Source organism: Cornus florida, unplaced genomic scaffold (assembly GCF_030987335.1).
Source record: "Cornus florida cultivar Cherokee Brave unplaced genomic scaffold, ASM3098733v1 CherokeeBrave_3.0.0_Hap2_Chr02, whole genome shotgun sequence".
Taxonomy (NCBI): domain Eukaryota; kingdom Viridiplantae; phylum Streptophyta; class Magnoliopsida; order Cornales; family Cornaceae; genus Cornus; species Cornus florida.
Window position 1 is genome coordinate 54553335 of NW_026775572.1, and position 24425 is coordinate 54577759.

Below are 24425 nucleotides of genomic sequence, written 5' to 3' on the forward strand. Positions count from 1 at the left end.
CTGAAAGGAACAGGCTCTATCCAAAAAGAGCAAGCTATGCCCACAGTGGAGTAGCCTCTATTTGAATGGAGCCACCTCCACTTCGAATGGAGCCGCCTCCATTCCTGCTACTCTCCGCCTTCTTCATCTCCGACTTCCTTTGATCATTCCGATCATCTTCCTTAAGGTTCCTAACCTTCTGTTCCAAGCCCTAGATGATCCCAATAAATTTATAACGTCCATACACATCTTAAACACGAATTAAAACAAGGTTTCATACAAGAATTTTCAAGATCAAGCAAGAACACCTTAAACATATAAACTCAATTTTAATTCTAATTAAGCATGCATAAAAGATCATTTTATTATCTTATTATTCTTGGAATTAACCTAGGCATGAATAGAACATGAATCTAAGGAAGAGAGTAAGAGAAGAACTTGCCTTAAGGGTTTTGAATTAAAATCCATCTCCTTCTTCTCCGGCCAATTCATCAACTCCGGCAGCCTTTGGTTGTCATCGTTCCCCTCTGCTGAACTGGATAATCGCTATGAACAACCTCCTTCCTTACCTCCTAAGGTCAAACCTAATCCTTGTAAAACTTCTCTTTATATGATATAACTCAGGTAATATAATTTATAGCCTCCTACAGACCTATACTATTGTATATATACACAATATAAAACCCTAATCCTAGTTTAACCCTAAGTCTGCTAAGGAAAAATAAGGAGAAGGAAAATATATTAAAAAGTTTATAATATATACTAACTATATACATGATATACTGATATATATATATATATATATATATATATATATATATATATATATATATATATATATATATATATAATATAACTTATAATTATATACATAATACTGACTGTATTTATTAATATTAATTATTTAGAATACTAGTAAATATAATATCCAAATATACATATATCCTTATATATATATGTATCACCATCTATAGGTAAATATTCGTACCCATGAACCTCCTATCCAAGTAGTCCATGTGACCTATTGGGTTGGTCCATTACTACTATCCAAATCCAACCTTTAAAATTAAAATAAAATAAAATAAAATATTTAATCTAACAAAGAATTACACTTAAACAAACACAACATTTAAGTAATCAAACCAATTAAACAAACACATCATAAATAATTTCGTTCAAACAAAACATTTAAGCACACACAATTTAATTTAAACAGATAATTCAATTAACCATATAACAAATAGCCAAATAAGCAAATAATTAGTTAAAAATGCAATTAAAACAAAAAAATAAATACCGAGACTATCCTTTTAAAATTAGGGGTATTACAAGTAATGCCTGAATATCAATGCATTGAATAATGGTTCTCCCCCTCAATGCAAAAGTATATCTCCTCCTCAATGATAAGACAATAAACTCTCTCCCCCTTTTTGTCACAAATTAACAAGGGTCTAATGGAAGAAATATCTTAGAAGTAAGAAGTAACCAACCATATAAATCTTGTAAATGGAAACCAATGAGAATGTAGACTGCACATGACTATATGTTTCAACACAAATAACTAAGATCAATTCAATGAAGTTCCACAAACTTAGTAAGTGTAGTAAAATCACCACCACGTTCCAAAAACATATGATCTGTCAATTATTCAGATTTCAAATAATAAATCAATGATATCACATATCCTTATAAATCAAACAATCAACATGTGCAAAAGATAATTTTTTTTTTTTTTTTTAATCTCTCTTTGTGCTCTATTTTTCTTTTTGCACATTGGTGGCTTTCACGCTTATGGACAATCAGCTCTTTCCCTTATTCCCATTTGTTTCTAGTCAAGGTAGCTTTCAGACAAATCCCAAAGGTAGCCTTTTCTATCGCACCTTTTTCTTTTAAAACAGTTAATTTTTCTTTTTCTTTTTCTTTTTTTTTTTTTAAAAAAAAAAAAACTTTTTATTCCAAGCTGTTTTTCAATTTTCTTTTCTTTTCACTCTTTTATTTTAAAACACATAAATCAAGTTTAAATTCCAAGACAATGATCAATCATGTCAATATTATCTTTGACTAAAACAATGACATCAAATACAAGTAAATGTACTTCCAATTATTCATTTATTATACGAAACAAGTAAGCAAAACCAATTTTCCTCAATTCAAAGCCATAATATGTTTTACACCTATAATCCATGTGTCATGAAACTCCTTATGTTCAACATAATCAATCAATATGGTTTGCTTAACTTCCCTAAAACATAATCTAGACACTCAAGATATACATGAAAATCCTTTCTAGACTATGTCTTTGCAATGCATCTAATCAAGACAACAGACACCAATATATTTCCTAAAATGAGAAAACTTAGGAGCATCTAATAGTTTAGTGAGAATATCAGCCAAATTTTGATCAGTATGCACTTTTTCCAAACACATGACATTTTGTTCAACAAGTTTCCTAAGAAAGTGATGTCGAATGTCAATGTGCTTAGTCCTAGAATGTAAAACTAGATTATTTGAAATATTAATTATACTAGTATTATCACAAAAGATAGTAATAATACATTGATCAACTACATGATCCAGAAGCATCTGTTTCATCCAAAGCAATTGTGTGCAACAATTTCCAGCAGTAATGTATCCAGCCTCACAAGATAATAAAGATATGCAATTTTGCTTCTTGTTGTACCATGAAACAAGATTAGTACCAACATAGAAACAACCACCTGAAGTACTCTTCTATAATCTTTATTACCAGACCAATCAGCATTAGTATAGCCTGCAATCTCAGAGTTAGGTTCAGAGGAATAACACAATCCATAATTCAATGTACTATTGACATAACGAATAATACGCTTGATTGCAAGAATGTGTTGTTCTCTAGGATTAGCTTGATACCTAACACAAACACCTACACTAAATGAAATATCAGGCCTAGTTACTACCAAATACAACAAGTTACCAATCATACTCCTATACAAGAAATGATCAACCTTGTTAGGATCAAAGTCTCTGTCCAATTTGGATGAAGTACTTATAGGGGTTTACACATGCTTTGAATCTTTCATGCCAAATTTCTTAACTAGCTCCTTTGCATATTTAGATTGAGATATGAAAATCCCGTCATCAAGTTGTTTCACTTGGAGACCTAAAAAGAAAGTCAGTTCACTAACCATGCCCATTTCAAAAGTATTACTCATATCAATCTCAAAGGCAACGTATGCCTCTAACAACAAAGGGAACACAATAAAAACAATCCTAAGGGTAATTCAGATCTAATAAATAATATAAGGGTACTAAAGTAATCTTAAAGGTGATGTATGCCTTTAAGAACAAAGGGAAAGTACTAAAAATAATTCTAAAGGTCATTCAGATCCTAAGAAAGGAGATGAAGGCACTAAAGTGATCTTAGATGCGATTATGCCTCTAAGAACGAAGGGAAAAACACTAAAAACAATTCTAAGGGTTATTCAGATCTTAAGAAATGAGATGAGGATACCAAAACAATCTTAAAGACAATGTGTGACTCTAAGAATGAAGGGAAAAAGGCTAAAAATAATTCTAAGGATCATTCGGATCTTAAGAAACGAGATAAAGGTACCTCAGCGATTTTAAAGGCCATGTGTGCCTCTAACAACAAATAAAAAACACTAAAACAATTTTAATGATCATTCGGATCCTAAGAAATGAGATAAGGGTACTAAAGCGATCTTAAAGGCGATGTGTAGTTCTAAGAATGTAGTAAAACCATTAAAGGGGGCATTCGAATCTTAGATGACATGGCAGAAAGCAATTAGAATGCTAAAAATGCGTTTTGAGAGTTTTGAGAGGGTTTTAAGGTAAAAACATTTCGTATGAGGGCTTAAAATGATGTTTTATCAAAAGTACTTTTGAGAGAGATTTTAGATCATGAGTTCTTAATAAAAATGTCTCTTATAAGATTTTTGAGAGTTTTAACATACCATTTGAGAAGAAAAGAGTTTTAAAACCAACCATTTATGGGTAAAAATGAGAGTTTAAAATGAAAGTGCTCAAGAGAGTGGGATTTGCACAAAAATCAAGAGAGATATGTGGGAGAATGCTATTCTAAGGATCCTACGAGATTTAGGCATTACAATGGCACGGAAAATGAGGTTCGAGAGTTAATGAGTGTGCATGTATTTGTCTAAGAAGTGATATCAATTCGGGTGATGACTTTAAACAAGAGCAAGTTACTTTGCTTGTGGTGGTGTACCCCTTTAGGGACTTGTAAAAATCCCACAAAAGTTATTGGTTGCATGTATAATTGTCATTATAATGATATGACAAGAATGTCATCCGTTATGGAGAGAGAAATAGTTTTAGAGTGAGACGAAAATGCTTCCACGTCGTATAAAGAGAGGTGGCTTATGCGACATTGTGATGGTATAGAGATGACTTTCACATCGCTTTAGTGATATAGAGATGGCTTCGGCATCACTGCAATGATATATATATATATATATATATCAGGGAGAGTGGCTTAAGTGAGACATAGGGGCAAACTTATTGTAAGAATGAAAATTAATATATTTGTGTCTTATATAATGAGGGGTAATTTTTATAATGATGCATTTGGTACATAAGGATGGAATGGAATGAAATGTCTATTTCAACCATTCCTTTTGTTTGGTATGAAATTAAAGTGGGTATGACCATTCACTTGGAATAAGAGGAATGATAATTCATTCCACAACTGAACTTATGAAATGACTATTCCATTCATAAGTAAATTTTATTTCCTAAAAAACTCTCATGTTTCAAGTCCAAAAACTACCACCACCACCATTACTTTTCACCATCACCACCTCCACTATCTTCCAACACCGCCGTTGCCACTACCGTCGTTGCCTTCAACTGCCACCACTACACTGCCGCTGCCGTCAGCACCACAGCCACCTTCACGCCTTCCAACACCGCCACTACCACCAACTTCTATAATTTTAAGTGCTACCGCCTTTTATCACCATCATTGCCACTACCATAGTCATCGTTACAGCCACCACTACCACCACCACCTTTCACCAACAATGTTGTTGCCATCACCGCCATCACTTATACCACTGTTGCCTTCCACCACCACCTTTCACCAACAATGTTGTTGCCATCGCCGCCATCACTTATACCACTGTTGCCTTCCACCACCACCTTTCACCAACAATGTTGTTGCCATCGCCGCCATCACTTATACCACTGTTGCCTTCCACCACCACCACTACGTACATCACTTCTGCTTTCTACCACTGCCACACTATTGCCATCGCCTTCCACCACCACTATACCACTGTCACTACCTTCCACTACCATCATGCCACCACCACCATCACCGTTACCACCGCACTATCACCATTGCCGTCACCACTACTACCTTCCCCCACCACCACCTACACCACTGCCACATTCCACTACCATCGCTACTTTCCAACACCACCACCTACACCACTACTGCCTTCCACTTCCAATACCATCGTCATCGCCACCATCCACCACCTTCACCATTTCTTTTAAAATATTAGAAAAATGTTATTTTGTTAATTTAATTTATTGTTAGACGAGTATTTTGGAGAATTTAATTTGAAATCCATTCCATTTTAGGTTTTGAATTAGTCCAATCAAACACTAGAATGATAATATCATTCTATTTCTACATTTCATATTTACAACCAAATAATAGAATGACAATAACCATTTCATTCCATTCCCACTTGTATTCCATTTCATTCATGTATACCAAACGCGACATAAAACTAATAAGTAATTACATAATATGGATGGGGTGGGTAGGGTTACCCATCCTCAACCCTAGTTGTATTTATCCCTCCCCACTCCATACACGTCAAAACCCCTTAAGCCAACCCCTAAAATCACCATAAACGGGGCTGGGCAGTACCGTTGGAACAGATTCTTTTGCCATTGCTATTCTTTTGCACTAATGATAGGTCACATACTTCCATATTTTTTTTTAAAGAGTAATGCTATTGTCCAATAGCGGACCATAAAAACAACCCATGATGTGACCCACAAGTTTTCTTTTGAGAATAGTCGAACAATATTCGGCTCATCGGCAGTTAGGAGGAATGTCTTTCTCACTACTGACGTGGCACAATAATAATACGAAATATGATTATTTTGAATTTAAAATATAAAAGAAGGAAAATTAAGAATTTTAGACACGTGTCATTATATCATTGTACCATATCGATAGTGAGACAAGCATCTTTGGTCCAATAGACCACAAAAAGAATCCACGTTGTGACCCACTAGTCTCATTATGGCCTCTTTCTGGGGTTGGTGCATGTCATCCGCCGATTTTTTTTTTTTTTTTTTTTTGGGAAAAGCCAAGAGATTAATTAAGCTACAACATATATAAAAATAAAAATAAAAATGGGGAAAAAAATCTTTCAATTTAGAGGTCTTTGTAATTGTATGGTGTACCTTTCATAAAATAGTTTTTAAGAATGCTTGTTTCAGAAAAATCAAAAAGGGATTTTTTATTTTTTATTTTTTATGGTGACTTCAAAGATATTTGAACTCTAATGTCAGATAACAATTTTTAAACACCGTCATTCAAACAAATTTGTCAAAATATTAATTGTTTCCTTTTTTCTATGAGAATTAAAAAATGTTGTCAAAAGACTGAAGGGAATAGTCTCATAGCTTCCAAATGTCTTGAAAAGTGTTGTACTCGCCTTTTCTATCTTATAATGAATTGTATCATGATTTTGTTGGCTACCAATTTATTTATTTTTTTAAACAAATTTTGGTGTAGGAAAGGTTGTTCAAAACTAAATTTGGATATGTGCAGGCTTCTCAAAAGGGCCAAATTGGGGTCACATTAAATTCAAATTGGTTTGTGCCAATTTCTCAAAATGTCGCCAATCGAAAGGCTGCTTTAAGGGCTCTTGATTTCATGTTGGGATGGTAAATGTTGATGTTTATATAAGCCATTAGATTTGATAATACCAAGCGAACACTTAACTAATTGTATCATGTAACCAGTGCTCCATAGGGCACCTTCACTTTCATACTAAGTGATTCTCTTTATCTATTTTTAACTTCTAATGCTTCAAAATAATAATTTTGTAGGTTCTTACATCCAATGACATATGGTGAATATCCTAAAAACATGCTGTCTTTGGTGAAAAAGAGATTACCAAAATTCACTAAGACGCAATCCAAGATGCTGAGAAATTCTTATGATTTCGCTGGCATAAATTACTACACTTCACATTATGTTGCTAATGCCGTGCTTTTAACCGGTGTGAACTTGAGCATGACAACAGATTCTCGTGTTATATTATCTAGTAAGCTCAGTGAAATTTACCTTGATGAACTTGGTCCTTTCCTTTTTTCATTCTTTTTGTTTATCTTTTTTATTTTTTTTATTTTTAATACTTATACAAATGTATCTTTTCCCTTTTTTACAGACGAGAAAAATGGAGTTCCCATCGGTCAACCGGTACTCTCTCTCTCTCTCACACGCCCAATATTATTAGAAAAAATTACAACATGAATAATCTTATCATGAGACCAACCTCGTGTATCATTACTCATATCAAATATTGGCAATTTTTCCAAAGAGTTCACAAGATTTGTTACGTACAGTAAAATTTTTCTGAACCAATTTTAATGTGAACGGTTTTGTAGACTGTTTTGAGCTGGCTTTACGTGTATCCAAAAGGGATTCGAGAGCTTATGCTATATATAAAAGACAACTATGGGAATCCACCTATTGTCATTACAGAAAATGGTAAATCATTCTAAATTCTAAAATAATAATAATAATAATGTACAATTGTACATAAACTATTAGGCATTTTAAACTGTATTCTGTTTTGTTGCAGGGGTTGCAGATGCAAATAATAGCACTTTACCAGTTAAAGAAGCCTTAAAGGATAACTTGAGGATAATGTACCACCATGACCATCTAACATATCTTTTAAAAGCTATCAAGTGAGTATTTTGCAAATGGCCTACTTAATTCATTGTATATAATTCATTATATGTAAATGATATTAATTTGGAGTATCATAATATCATTTAAATTGAGTTACAACTATAATCATGAAAATTACTAATGACAAAGGTGAATTATCGACAGGGAAGGCGCTAATGTGAAAGGATACTTTATATGGTCATTTCTCGACGACTTTGAATGGTCCTCTGGTTTTAGTGTTCGGTTTGGTATCAATTATGTAGATTATAATGATGGGTTAAAAAGATACTCCAAATGCTCTGCTTTTTGGTTCAAGAAGTTCCTTCAAAGGAAGAAGTTACTCTCTAGGCTATCTATGTCGCACTGGTTTGAGAAGGACAATCACACACACTTCATGAGTAAAGATTCTTACCTTTCATATGTATGATCTCTTTCCTTCTTTTAACAATGTTCTATTTGGAGATTTAATCTATTTTCTTTTTTTACAAAAAATAGGCTTATCATGTAGATAAATTTAAAACGAGCAGATTCTCTCTTAATTATTTGAGTGTGTTTGGCATTAATAGAATGAGTTTCGTTGCAGTCTATTGGGATTAAAGGCAGATTAAATTATAGAATCAAAAACTCGCACTCCCACTGGTTAGTAATAATAATATATGTATTTATATAAATAAATCTATTACTATTTAATTATTTTTTAGACATTCATTTTGAATTGTCTGTCCTCCTATAGGAGACTCCTAATACCTTCTGAGAGATATTAGAAGAGGAGGTAGTTATGCTTCTCTCCATATTTTATCCCTTTGGCTTCTATATCATTTGAGCTTCATTAGTTGGATTTGTATGCCATAGCATAGCAAATTTGATGAATAGCGGTTGACATTTTGTTCAGTTTATAAACATTGGTTCATTTGATACTTTATACATAATGGGTGAATGATTTGTATTGATCAATTCGGTAGTTGAATCGGGTTGTCCATCTGATTATGCAAATAATTTATGCGTATATGATGGGTGTTCTATATGGGAAATGTAAATTGGAGTAATTACGGTATCATAAATGGTTCATGGCCCAAATCCTTCCTAAGGGAGTGAATTGGTTAATGCTGATGAAAGGCTCGCCAGTGGAATATGGAATCTTTAACACCTTGCTCATTTTGTCGTCTCACTTTATTTTTTAAAGAATCTAATGAACTCTTTTAGGGTTTATGTATACCCTACAAAGCCATTAAATGTAATCTGATATTTTTGTTAATAAAATTTGATTTATTTATCTTCATATAATAAATAAATAAATAAAATTTAAATTCATCAGTATTTGTAATTGTTAATGTCTGTACTCCAATGTTTTAGGTGGGAAAGAAAAAAAATTAGAAGAAAAAAAATTAGATGGAATGGAGAAAAGAAGAGATGGATGAGACATTCCTACAAAAGAGATTACGTATTTCCTTCTTTTTGTTAGATGAGAATGAAGGGAAGAGAATAAATTTACAATTTACTATATTGGTTAAGAGAGAAGAAAAATAGAAAATTTTAATTATTTTTACCATTTTATCCCATATTATTTATAATATTATAATTTATAGTACTGTAATTTATACCTTATATAATTTAGAATATTATTTAGGGTAAAGCGTAAAAAACCTCCCTAAACTATGGGGAAACTTGCAACTAACCCCTTAAACTTTTAAAAATATAAAAAACTCCCTTAACTATGCAAAAAAGTTACAGATCACCCCATCCGGCCATGGTTCGGTGAGAATTAGCCGTTAAATTTTGTTAGATTTTTTAAAAAGACCATACTGCCCTTAGAAGCATGAAAGGACAAGAGTGCCCTTAATATATATATATATATATACACACACACATATATTGACTTATTTACACATACATATATATATGCACTGTTCAAACACGTGTTTTTGTTATACAAAGTGCAAACACGTGTTGGCAACGGCGACGGCGAATCAGAAGGGAACAACGACCAGAGAAGTCTTCGGCGCAAATCAGAGACTGGCACAGCGGTGATGGATCCAGCGTTGGCGACGGCGGCTGGTACATGCCGACGATTGACAGAAAAGCGGGCAATATGGTGGATGAACTTCTGAGTTTCATCAATTTCATCCTCCAACCCTTGATTCTCGCCCTCGATTCCACCGCTGCTAGTCGTCGGAGCCCAATCTGTGGCTTAGTGACGGCGACGATACGACCAAGATTGCAGGCAAATAAACCAATCTAGACCCTCTCCTCCGCCGTCCAAATAGCAGCGTAGCTTAAATAAACCAATCAGCGACGAAATCGGCAAGAACACTCGTCGGTGCGAAACCCAGTTCTGGCGAACAAACTGCAACTCTGGTGACAACAAAATCGTTGTCTCTTGAGACATTCCTTGGTTTCGGTGACAGCAAAACCCAGTTCGGATTGAACCATATCGGAACCTTCCTTGGCTTCACAGAGGACGGCTAGCCTTACCCACCACTGTTTCGTGCTCATCGTTGACGTCGGACCGGTATATACAATGATTTAAACCCCATCCATCCCAATTCTGTCCTTCTTCATTGCCGCCGCCGGTATTTACAATGATTTAATTCGAAGCAGAGGAGAACTGCAGTATCGCCGACGTTTCGCAGGAAGAAAAGAGCTGCGACTGTAGAGACTAGGAGGAGAATAACGACGATTTTGTAGAGGTTTTCAGCGACCCATGTTGAGAAATCGAGGCTTTTGGCCTCAGAGAAGCGATTTGGATGTAGAGTTGGGAGTGCTCTGTTGTGGGTCTTTGGGGATTTTGGGGTTGAACGGTCTTGGACCAACATTGAATCTGAACACTGAAACTTCCCACACTCTCTCTATAGTCCACACTTGTGAATCTCTTTTCCTCACACTAACCTTGACTCTGTTCCTCCAGAACAAGCAGCGGCAGCACAATCTATCTCACTCTAGCTTTCTCTCTCTAAAACACACACATTCTGGATCAGCTGGGGCTGCCGACAGGTTGGGCTGTCTTTCTTATGTTTGAATGTAACTGCCAATTTGGTGGTGGTGGGTTCAGTTTTTCTTTTTCATATTCATACACTATATATTATATATGTGTTTTTTTATTAATTAATCTAGAATTTATTATGATTGGGGGATTGGACTGATTAACTAAAAAGTGTTACTATGTGATCTGCTCTTATTTTTATTGTTTTTCTTTTTTTGCAACATCTGTTGTTATTAGAAATGGCAGGTGGGCTGTGATGCGTGCAAAGCCGGTGAGAAGGCAATTGACAACTCATCCCGATTTCTGTCCTTCTTCATTGCCGCCGCCGGTACACACAGAGGGAGATCGATGATGAAGAAGAACAGTGCATATATATACATATATATGTGTGTGTATTGTATATATTTAAAGGGAACTGTGACGTTTTATACAAGGGTAGCATCGTCTTTTTCCTTTTTCGATGGCCTAGGTGGGCAAATTGTAACAAATTGAAAGTTCAGGGGTTTTTTTGTAGTTCACGGAGTTAGTTGCAAAACCCCCATAGTTCAGGGGGGTTTTTTGCACTTTACCCTATTATTTAATTTAAAACTTCTATAATAAGTCTACTTGTCTTCTCTCCTTTCTTCCGAGTGGATGAAAATTTGTAAAAGAGAAAATATAGGTCATCATTCTAATTCTCCTTTCTTTCCTTGTATCATCTCTACCAATCAAAGGAAGTTCATTCATTCCTTCCCATTTTTACTCAACACCTCTTCCTTCCTACCGAACATAGCATAAGGAATAGATCTGGCAATTCTATTCCACAAATATAACCATAAGTTTCTAAATCGGTAGAAATACAAAGTGGAGTGACTTATCTCAGTCGTCTGGATAGGATGATCTAGAACCAAATGTGTTGGCATGCTTGTCATAGCCGAACATAACAACGATAAGTAGAAGAACTACTTGTGCCATCATGAGTAGTTTTTCTTATCTATCACTTATGTAAATTAATACTTAATTCTGAGAATTATACCGACTGAGTTATACTAATTATTTACTTTGATATACTTAGAGTAACCTATGAGTCGGACAATATAAGTACTTTGGGTAAATAACTAATATATTCGTTGCGTAACGTATTTTATCAAAATGGAATCATGTGGCAAAATATTTTTGCTAGGTTGTTTTGATTGTAGGGAACCGATCAGTTATATTTAATAAATGGCAATTATTTATTAAATATATGTGATCAAATGAGAAAGATCTAGGTGACCAAATATGAATTAATTAGTACATTTGGTTGATGGTAATATTTATTCAAATAACTAATTATCATGGAGAGATCGATTTGTGGTCTAAAGTAGCTGCTGGGGCTATATTATAATATATAATATTTATCTGTGTCTTTGAGTGCAATTATTTCTATTTAATAGAACTAGAAATAATTAATAGAAAGTATTTAATAAGCCAAAGAATTAACAGGCTATTAGAATACTTTATTGAAGTCTTGGATAAGGATAAGCCTATTAAATCCCCATGTTTTTGGCCTAAACCCCATTTCTGATTCCTAGTTCAACCTGGAATATTTGTAATAGATAAAATGTGAAATTGTGTAGAATAAGAAGAGTATTTAATTGAAACTCTACTTCTATATAAAGGGATCGAGGTAATGGTTTGTTCCAAGTGTGCAATGTAATGCAACAATACAATTCAAACATCTCTCTCTTAGTTCCATAATTCTAAAGTAGATCAAAAGCCAATGCTTCACACCTCTTGTCAATTTCCAAACCAAAGATAGGAGTGAAGATCTAGAGGCACCATGCACTATTGGAGACCAAGGACTATGGACTTTAATCTAGAAATCAATCGATTGTCGGTGGCAGACAATTTTTCAATTGTCTAAAAGGTATGTCAATCAAATCTTCTTTGGTAATCAACGATTAATCGTGTTTCGTTAAAGCTAATTTAGACGATCCTGTTCTGCTTAGAAAAATTATTTTTATTAAATAAAAAATTAGATCCGCTTTAATATATTATTATGGGGCTACTCAACAACTAGTTTCAAAGAGGCTCAATTTTGTTTTAACGGATGAAGTTCATGGATCACATATAATAGGTTTATTGTATATTAGTTTTTATATGTATGTTTATGTTTGAATGATTTGTATGAATGGAAGGATGATAATTGTGAGTTGTACGCAGTGGAATATTTAGAAAGTTCTGTATTTTTAGAAACAAATCTTGTGTCTCTCCAACTTTACTTATTTTAGCAATTAAATAATTAATCACATGCAGATAAAATAAAGCAAAGTAAGAGTTAGAAATGAGACCAAGATTTTTAGTGAGAAAATCACAGTTGATAAAATACATTAACTGTTTGGGCGGGAAAAACCTCGTGGACTATGCAGTCCAAAGTAAACCGATCCACTATATTTGAAACAAAGTACACTGAATTTTGACTATGGTTCACACCCTATTGTTCTACCAAATACCAATAGCTGACAATCCTCTAGTTTTGCTACATCCCATCCAACAGCAACTTGACCTCAGGCTTATGCTTGATCTTTATAGAAGAATAGCAGGTAGATCAAAGAGCACTCCTCGAATGCTTTGACCCTTTCAAAGTGTGATCACTTTTATTTCTTTTTTTCAATATCTGAATTCGATGTAGAAGTAGATCTACTTTTCTCTAATCGATGTAGATACAACTGTATGATGACGATCAGGATTTGAACAACACTTGAAACTCACTATGTGATTATGTGTTTGTTCTAGAAATACTGACAGAGAAATCTTTTAGATTTTCTGAAAACATAATCTTCCTGAGGCTTTTATGATTAATTAAGTTATAGTGAAAAAGCCATGAATAAACCTAAATGACTATCAGGGTTTATATAGAATTTAGAATAACCTAATCCCTTTAAAAGTACAGAAAATTTTGTGCATAGGAATTGGTACACTTCTAAACCAACTAGGAAAGAAATCTGAAACAGGATTGCAAAGCTTCCATAAGCAATCAGGACTTTTGAACCGGTTCAAGGATGGCAGAATAATTTCGAGCCAACCTTAAAGGGTCTTGAACCGATTTAGAAAAGCTTGAACCGGTTTAAGTCTTGCAGACTTGAATTTTAAGGTTCTAAAAGGTTGAAAACACTGTTTTGGTAAGTTCGAAAAATATACCAAGTATAGAATGTGTCCTAACCTCTTTAGATTTCTTCCTAAAGTGTTGTTCTTTCCTCTCTTGAATGATCTCTATCATGATAGCTTTGAACAACATTTCAATTCCACAATCGCTGTCGATCCCGACATAGTAACTTGAAATTATAACTCGGCTAGGACTTGTTTTGCTTCTGATAATTGCCAAGTACAAAATTCATATCTCATAATGATTTCCATTGGAGACTAGTAGATTTATTTTATTGTATTCACGGTAACATGAGAATGAGAATTAATAAAAAAAAAATTCCCGCGAATGGGCAAATTAATTTATTTCCTTAGACTAGTTTTATATTTATTATGTAATTGTAATAATTAACGCCTATGGAGTTTATCGTGATGCAAGACATAGACTAACTGTTATGAATTTTGTAATTCTAATTGTGATTGACAATTTTCATAGTACAAAACTCACTCAATGTAATTAATGAATATATGTTTAGTGAGTGAAATAGAAATAAAATAGTTAGGTGATTTGAGTGTGAAGACAAAATTGCTTGAAGATGACTAAATCAAAAGGGCACAAAGGTCAAAGATCTTTAATAAAGGGCAAATTAGTTAAAGTACTTCTTCAAAAGGAAAAATAGTCCAAAGTTCTTTCTACCAAGGGCAAAATAGTTCATGAACTTCTTCAAAGGGTAAAATAGTCGAAGTTCTTCTAAAAAGGGCAAATTAGTCCGAAGATCAACTTCAAAGGGCAAAGATGTAATTCTCTCAAGTATGATCTTAAAAGGTAAGAATCACACTTGAATTTCATCTATCACCATCTAGGTATATGCATAAACATTATTCCTCCTAAGTTATTTGTCGCATGGTAAAGGCTGTGGTATTTTTACTTATTTAATTTTATAGATATTTTGGAAAAAGTGTTTTTTTCATGAAAAGTATATATATTATATTTATATTAAGTTTCTAGAGTTTTCTACTAAATATGTATGAGATATATATAAGAATCCCTAAAATTATATAGAAGGTGAATATTGCTTAAGATCAGTTTTGCTAAGAGTGGTAATATTTTTCATACTGATTTTTAGCATATTTTTTATCAAGTTATTTTTGTTAAGTTCTAAATTATGTTAAACACGTCATATGAGTATGCATCAAGTAAAAAATTTTTTAGAACCTTCTAACACGTATTCTGATGTTTAGAATATGTATTTATCATTTTAAGTCGATCACGAGTCAAAAAGGTCAAAAACAGAAAGTTATAAGTGCCTCGATCTGAATATCGATCAATTGACACATCCACAACTTCGATCAACAGATTATGTTGCAGACATCGATCGAACTTAGTGAAACCTCGATCAATCAAAGCAATTCCAGTTAGATTGACGAAAACATTTTAGTTATAAAACTTAATTTCTAATTGAGTTTACTTGATCTTTTTCTAATACTTTAATAGGTCAAGTTTAAAATGCTTTTCAACAGAAATTACCTGTACTTTAATTCTTCTAGAATTATCTTTTCAATTTATTTTATTTTAGATTGGTATCTAGTATATGATTGGAAATCAAGTTTACTTGGAGACCAAGAACTTTGTGTGGGGATCAAATACAATTCTATATATATATACAAGGTCTGGAAATACAGACTGTGTACCACAAAGTGCCTTTTGAGTGCATCTCAAAATATACAGCCTTAGAGTGCTTATACTACCATTAAAGTATTCTTCGTTTATTTGTTTATGCAGGAGTGTTCTATATGAGAGTTCTACTTGTGTGTATCTATCAGAGAGTCTATATAGCTCTTATGTGAGTTGAGGGTACCAAACTTGATATATTACACCATATATCTTGTAATTTTTGTTTTATGCATCATATACACATATCATACACTATGCATTAGATATGGTGATTATGATATTATACATGTATTGATATTTATTATTGTGGTACGACCTGAAAACTCAACGTCAACACACGGCCACGAAGAGTTACGAACCAAACCAAATCAAAACCTTGAAGTGGTGGTTAGATTGGTTGTCAGAAGAATTTCAATGTGAAGAAATTATTCATGATAGAAATGATGTGGATCAATAGGATCATGTAGTGGTTAGATTGATCAGTTGGAGGACAACTGAAAAGATCTTCTGGAGTGATGCAGTAGGGCAATTGGGTTGAAATTAACCGTGTAATAAAATAATTATACAAGAACTAACATTGAGGATTTGTTATCTTGCCAAGTCTGAAGATAAATTGGTGTTCATTGTATTGAACTGGACTAATTGTACTCTGTTTCTTCATAGTGAATTTCTTGGCCGAGCAAAGTCCCAAGGTTTTTTTATTTACCATTAGGGTAGGGTTTTTCTTGTATATTTAGTGTGTAAGTCTCTTACTCTTTTACTCTACTACACTTATTAATTGTTTATTTTTGCTATGTGATTTATGTATGCTTAGACGATTATTATGATGAAATCAATACACAAATATGTTTAAGTGTTCAAAACAATTAACCAAATATAATCTATCACTATTTGAATGGCTAAATCAATTAAGGGCTAATTGATTATTTGTTTGTTTGTTTATTAAATCAGATTTGCTTTATTTATTTATTTAAATAATTAATTTATTTAAATATGATTTTGTTTCTTTATAAGGGCAAGTGCTTCATATGAACTATTGAATACAACGCAAATTAAATTCACCAATTATACTTGAATTAATATATCTTGAATATATTATCTTCCACATTTAAGTGATTAAAGAATTGTGTGAATTTATAATAAAGTTAGACCAAACAAAAAAGTGAGAACCGACCTATTCACCCCTTTCTATGACATATCTCAAGATCCTATTCGTTGCGTTCTTGATTGTGACTGGCTAGAGTCTCAGTTTAGACTTCTTCAGTTAGACTTATTACTGAACTATCTGATAGAACTTCTATGATCACTAGCCATGGAGATCAAAGCCCAGCCATTACAGATCATTGCCATGATAAAGATTGATTATATGCATAAAGGTTTCTTCAATGAAAAGATTCATACAAAGGATAACACAAGTATAACCCTAGTTTTGCAAATCCGGTATTATTTCTACTTCTCCCTCTCTTCTCTCCCCTACCCTCTCTTGCCTTCACATAGCCGGTGATGGTAGCACTGCTCTGGTAGTGATCAACGTCACCACCAAAAAAGTTACCGAAAGGTCAAGGGTTTTCCTGTAAAATAACGTAGGTCACTTCAACGGCATTGGTGAATCGCCTATATGGAATCCCACATAAAGGAACATGCGCAACAACCATAATGTTGCCCAAGCATAGACTCTAGAGGGGAGGGTGAATAGAGTCTTTGGCAAATAATGGCCAATTTTTAGTTTTGTAAATTCTACTAAACCCTTCTAACAATTATGCAATTATTAAGATATAAATATGAGCAACTAATAGCATAAATGCAAAGGAGATAAGGGAAGAGAGATTGCAAACATTCACACGGCGATTTTAGCGAGGTTCGAAAACTCCTACTCTTCGACTCAAGACCCCTCTTGAGACTTCCCAATCCACTAGTGCACCTCTTTGCGGGTGGAGAGTAAACCTTTATATAAAGCAACTCCTTGCTTCACTTTGCTAAGAGACAACCCATCTCAGTCTTCCTTTGGGTCACACCAACCGTTACAAGTTGAAGCTAGCTTACTTCTTCTTCCTTGGGCCACACCAGCCCTTACAAATGATTGAAGATAAGAATTTCAATACACAATAATCTTTCACAGATTTAATATACAAAGTTTAGCTCACTCTAAAGTATATATATGAATACAATGAAGCACAATACTCTTCTAATGATATGGGATGTATGAATAGAAGAACAAAAGCTCTTTGGATGTTATATGATGTTTCTCTATAGTAACAACATTAAATCCCGAAGTCCCCAGCTCTATTTATAGAGTTCTGATGTAGCTAATTCAAAAATATAGTTGTTATGCACACGGTTCAAGGCAAAATAACCGTTCAGATTCAATATGTGCTAAGTCGATCAACCGAAATAAATCATCATTTTGTTTCGATCGTTCGAAATGACTTGAGGCTACCTTTTATCTTTTTATTTTGGTAGGCCGAAATGGGTTATGCTTTTGTTTCGGTTGACCGAAATAGCTTGAGTCTTTGTTGCATAGCCACTGTCCAAACCGGTCGTCCGAAATGATTTGCCTATACATTTCGGTCTGCCGAAATGAAACTGTTGCTTCAGAAAATTTGTTCTAAGTTAACAGATGAGACAGTTTTTCCACAGGACATCTGCACATACCTTATATCCATTGAAAATGTTTAAGTAAATGTCTTTACAATACTTATATGTCCATTTATTTTAAGTTTACAATGTAAATAAAGAAGTACCCTTCATTTGGATTCAATAAAAAATACTAGAAAATTAAAATCCTACTAAATGAAAATGTAGAAATTCAGTTTTAGTACAAATTTGGATTCCCAACAGTTTTGGTAAAAATAAATCCTTATGTAAACTAGTGTAGATTTGGTCAAAAATTCTGATAAAATTAGTTTAGGCTAGTTGAAGTGTAAAGAGTTATTACCGGGAAAAATTATTTTGAAATAATCATTATTTCAAAAATCCATTTTTCATACTTAGCCAAAAATACAGTTTTTCATGATGCGCATTCTGGGGTCCCAATGTCCGTTACTAACTCATGGTAATGAAGGCTTCTCATGCCTAAATTGTTGACCAATATGAATTATATGATTGATGTGCATGGTCTTAACACTTTCTAGCACAAGTGAAGAGTTCTTTCAAAGCTTATGCAAGCTTGAACTCTTTAGCAATAACTTTATGCGCAATTATATATGAATGAAGTGCAAAGTCTATTGCTAATATATATAGGAACATATGAATGATGATATGATATGCATGGTCCTATAGAGATGAGTTTCAAATGTATTCATAAATACTTTGACATTTAGTCATAAACACTCAACATCCTATCTACCCCTTTCTTCAAGATTTGTCCATGATCTTTAGGCTTTGAGGTAGTCTTGCTTTCTTCCTTCTTTTGAGTTATTTTCTTGTTCATTGTAGTCCAAGCTATCTTTAGATGGATTTTGTATTTGCTTCTTTGCAACTTCATGTCTTCTTTGTATCCATTGCTTTCCTTAATGTGATCTTGAATAATGGAATACTTGGAATGATCTCTATAGCTTCATTGAGGTTCTTCTTTGAAAGTGAATAATCTATATAACACTCAATGTAAACATTAGTCCTTAAATACCATTAATGGTTTGTTATCATCAAAACCTCTAAATGTCCTTGGATGAAATCCTTAAGGTCAACAATCTCCACCTTTTTTATGATGACAAAACATTGATGTGTTTATAAACAAGTGGAGTAGCATTTGAAAACCTCTAAATTGTCCTTGGATGAAATCCTTAAGGTCAACAATCTCTACCTTTTTTATGATGACAAAACATTGATGTGTAAGCAAGTGGAGTAGCATTTGAAAAATGCTCCCCCTATCAATGTACATTCAATGAACATAATGTTATAAAATAGCATGCTTATACATTTTTCATAAATTTTAGACATTAACATGCATATAAGATCATTTTTCTTTTCAAGAGATTTCTACAAATCTCTCCCTATCAATATGCTTCTATCAAAAGATATGATAACACAATGTTATATAACATGAAACATTTGATCCAACAACTAGAGGCATCTTCCCCCTTAATATGAAACAAAATAGCATTTTACACATCACACTTTTCTCCCCCTTTGTCATCTCAAAAAAGTGGGATGTCTAAACAACTTCATTAAGCATTTATCATTAAGCATAGTGAAGTGATGGCATCAAGAATTGGCAATATAGTGGTAATGACTATAATATGCTTTGAAGTGCAACATATAAGCAATTATATTATAAGATACCAATTTCATTGATAACATGAGTTCAATAGATTATAAAGGTTCATGGCATATATAAAAGTATACATAAAGCATAAACCAATGATGAAATATAAACTTAATTAGACAAAAGTATACATAATAAACCGTAACAAAAAAAAAATAAAAATGAAGCATGAATTAGAGTATGCCAAAAGGCAAAAATCTTTGTAGAGGCAAATCTAAGAAGTTAAGTGTGTTTCAATCCTAATATATTTTTTCCATTTGATATTTTTAAGAATGAGGGGAAATTTCATCAAAATCATGAAAGCTTATGAGTGTGAGTATTATGACCAACAAGTTATTTTATAGCATGCTTGACTATTTCCAAAATAAGTCAATTAAGCATAACAAGTCATGCAATAAACATTCATAAGAGATTATCAATAATCTCCCCCTATGAGTGTGCTTTCATTTGCATTATATATCATTTAATGGACACAACTCATTAAAAACAATGAAATATAAATTAAGTCTTTTATACCAAAAGATCCTATTTTACAAGCATATTGTTGAATGATAAAAATCACATATGGTATGTAAAGCATAAGGCCTATGCAAGTAGTGTTACTATTCTAGTTATATGCAATGAATTTCCAATAATGCAAAAACATATTTTTCTGGACATGTATAATTAGAAATACTTGGCTATATGATTGTACATGTGGATGAGCTCAATATTTCTCTTATATATTTTTCTTAAGAGGTGATGTCGAAGCATCTCATGAAGTGTATAGAAAAAGGTCTTGATACCAAAATTTCTTCCTTAAGAGATGTGGTGAGAGATTGACTACATAACTTTCCATGTGGGTGAGCTTAATATCTTTTTTAAATACATTCTTTAAGAATTGATCAAGAAATATCATATGAAGTTCTACAGTGCTAAAAAATAGATATATCAAATAAATTAGCACATGTAATATCTCATTAGTCATCTAGGCTAGAACAAAGTGTTCTTTGAATATTATAATCCCAAGACTAAAGTGTTAAATATATATATATGAAATTTGATTTTCATGACACTAATGGAGTTTTAAACCTTAGAAGAATTCAAGTTTACGCATCATGCTAATTTCAATTCATTTTGCATGCTAGAGGTAAACTTATTTGCACAAATCATAAATGTTTATTCAAGAATAGTATACAAGTGCAATCAACATATTTTCATTAATGGTTTTGAAAACATATATATATCAATTACGTTAAAAACCATCATTCATAAGAAAATCACTAAAGCTTTTCAAAATGAGCTTTAAGAGCTTGTTTTAAAAGTGCACAAGGCAATTGATAAATTTAATCATGTTGTTCAAAATTTTTGCATTTCAAGTCCGAGTGATTTTACTTCAAAAGACTTCATAAGTCATGCATTTGATAAAAGTCATTTCATGCAAAAGCATGTAGCATTCTTATTGTTTTAATTCAAGGCTATATGCACAAATACATTCTAGCTTAATTACCAATAATGGCCCACAATGTATATTATGAGGTAGATTTTAAACTCTTCAAGTATTGGTGCTGCACACACATCGGTTGACCAAAATGACTCTATCGTCGGCCAGTTTACATCCCTGAAGCAATTTTGATTTGCTTATTTTGGTCTGCCGGATTAATTTTTAGAACTACCGAAATAGCTACTTCGGTCGTCCGAATCAAGTATCGGTCGATCGGTTTATGCAGGAATGCAAAACCAGTAAATTTTCCTAATGGAGGTAGAACTTTAACTTTCCAGATTTAATCCAATTATTTTCAAGTTCAAATAATTTCATTTTATGTGCTAGTGATATCAAGAAAATGTAAATGAAACATTTAAAATCACAAAGGCACATGAACGACTCTCTAGATATAACTACTTTAAAACAAATTCAAATTAAGTAGCTTTTAACCTCTTTGGGTGACTTTCTTTAATGGCATGCAATTCGAAGTATCTTTCACAATTTTAGTCTTGATTAACAATAGATGCATGCTAGTATGTTTAAGTCACATAATCCAAGACAAACTACTTTAACATAGACATATATTTTTTTTTTTTGGCAACGAGTAACATTTACGTCAAGATCATAAACCATATTAATTATGCAATGACTAGATAAAAATATAGTCCTCATCTCATAGCACAATTAAGTCACATTTAATCCCTTTTAAATAAAAGCGCATTTATGGTGAGGAGGGAAAATTTACCGAAGCAATCAATATCTCATTATAGTGCATCCCTCATCTTATTCATGGCTTGATTTCTCTTTATGTGCTTTAGCCCTCCATATTTGTGAATCCACTTATTCTTGAAAGACGAGATCTTTAACCTACAAAGTATGCTCAGGTGGAATTCTTTGGTACCCAATACTTTTAGGGTCCTCTTTAGTTAGTACACATTTTGAAACTTCCTTTTGGAACATAATTCAATACAAGGCACAAATGTGGTACTCTCTTTGATTAACATGTGTCAAACAAAATTAAAATTTTAAATGTCTCTAGCATGTTAGTTCATTTGTCGATTCAATATGTATATGCTTATGATTATATACAACTTAATGAACTAATATGAAATGAGTAATAATTGACTGGCATAACACAATTTCATATATGGATCACAATGTAATTCCATACGCATTATACGATCAAATTCAAGAGGTAACAATGAGATTCTTTCTAGGTAGGCAAAAATGAATAAAGTGCCCTTTTTAGAGATCCTAAAGAATTCAAAATTTTGGAGTAAGAACTTTTCTTTCCAAATCAAAATTTCATTTTCAAAGAGTGTGAGCTCATTGGAAAGTTAGTTCCTTCTCAAGACTTATACTTTTTAGAGAAAATTTCTCTACTTCTAAGTGTAGTTCTTTAAATACAATTTCAAGAAACACATTTAAATGTAATGCATGAGGAAAAATATTTTCAGTCAATAAACAATGCAATAAAAATTGCATAAACAATGAGTACTTGGAGCATAAAGATAAAACATCCACAATATGTAGCAAATTATTATAGTCTTCATTGGTCTAGTATAATTCATTCAAGAACTCCTCATATGTGATGACCAAAAGTTTAATGATTTATTGTGATGACCCAGGTCTTTAGGCCAGCGTGTCCTGTGATGAACCGTAAGGATGATCCGATAACGGATCCGAATGCAGAAGCGAAAACAGAAAACAAGACTCTAAGAAGTCAAAGTGACCTTCTATGAGGTCATGGAACTCAACAAGAACTGATGCGGAAGCAAAAGATCGAAAATATGACAAATAAGGCCCCAGGGGCAAAATAGTCATTTCTGAAAACTGTAGATTCGGGTGCCACTGAGTACACCGCTGGAAGGACAACGAAGAACTAATCAAGATGGACTCAAGAATCGCATGATTCGGAGTCCGGACGAAGGAGAAACGGCATGACGAAGAAAAACGAGCACTTAAGGCAAAAGGGTAAACTGGTAATTATCCAGGAAGAACCGGGTGTAAACGAGCACATCGTTGGAAAGACAGCGAAAAATTTATCAAGTTAAAAAAAAAAATTCACTTGAATCGGAGTCCGGACGAAGGAGAAAAGCTCAAAAGAAGAGTTGACGTCGCGACGGCCCGACGAGGGGCCATGACAGCCCCATGCGCACGCCCATGCACGCCCCGCGCGCGCCGAGTCCACCATGGCTGGCAGCAGCAGCCCATAAAGCTGCTATGGGGTTATTTTTCAGAAAAGTCCAGAACAGAGGCTAAATTTGGAGGCCTAGATGAACTTTTTTGCAAAAACACAAAGAAGAAACCCCCCTCAAAATTGAGTTTTCTACGTGACTCGTGAGAGAATTAAAAAAAAACTCAATGTAGAATACCCGAAATGCCCCTCCATGAAATCTGGTCATGGAAGTCCAAAAAGCTACTATGTTGAAAAACTGAGAGCTGAACTTCGTAAGCGATTTCCGATATCAAGATGACATTTTCTGGAAAAACACGAAGAAGAAACCCCCCATAAAATCATGCTTTCCATTCAACCATGTCAAAAGAAGAAAATAAAACTGATGTGAAAGGTCCATAATGCCCCTAGATCAGAATATGCAAAAAAATGCGAAATGAATTTACGAGAGGCTCAAAACACAAACGATAAGGTTTTGCTCGGAAATGACCATGCACTCAAACGTAACTTACCTATTTGGACGTGCTACAATGGTCCACAACTTAAAAATACCACCGATACAAAATCCGACCCCCCAACGGGCAAAAAGGCAAAAATGGAACTTGGAATGAAAACTCGGAATCCAAAAATACAAAACGGGATCAAATGACCGTTTAGCCCTTGGCCACACTTCAAACATGATTTATAAGACCCTATGAAAGAATGAGAATGGAATTCCCACACCCAATGCAACCATAGTGAAGCAATGACTTGCAATTTTTCAAGATTTTCACAATATTTCATGAAGTTAAAAAGTACGTAGAACACAATATAACGGTCATTGGCCTCCGGCCTCA

The 24425-nt window shown here is 33.4% G+C and overlaps 1 protein-coding gene across 1 annotated transcript in view; it reads left to right on the forward strand.

The window, feature by feature from the left end:
- The window catches only part of LOC132295011 (beta-glucosidase 12-like), a 53091-nt gene extending 45146 nt beyond the window's left edge, over positions 1-7945 (forward strand). Inside the window, exons 8-12 of the mRNA XM_059793082.1 lie at positions 6794-6909; positions 7075-7292; positions 7416-7447; positions 7636-7738; positions 7833-7945. Of these exons, the coding sequence (XP_059649065.1) occupies positions 6794-6909; positions 7075-7292; positions 7416-7447; positions 7636-7738; positions 7833-7945 (582 nt within the window). The remainder of the gene's footprint in view (positions 1-6793; positions 6910-7074; positions 7293-7415; positions 7448-7635; positions 7739-7832) is intronic.
- The last annotated feature ends 16480 nt before the right edge of the window (positions 7946-24425 follow it).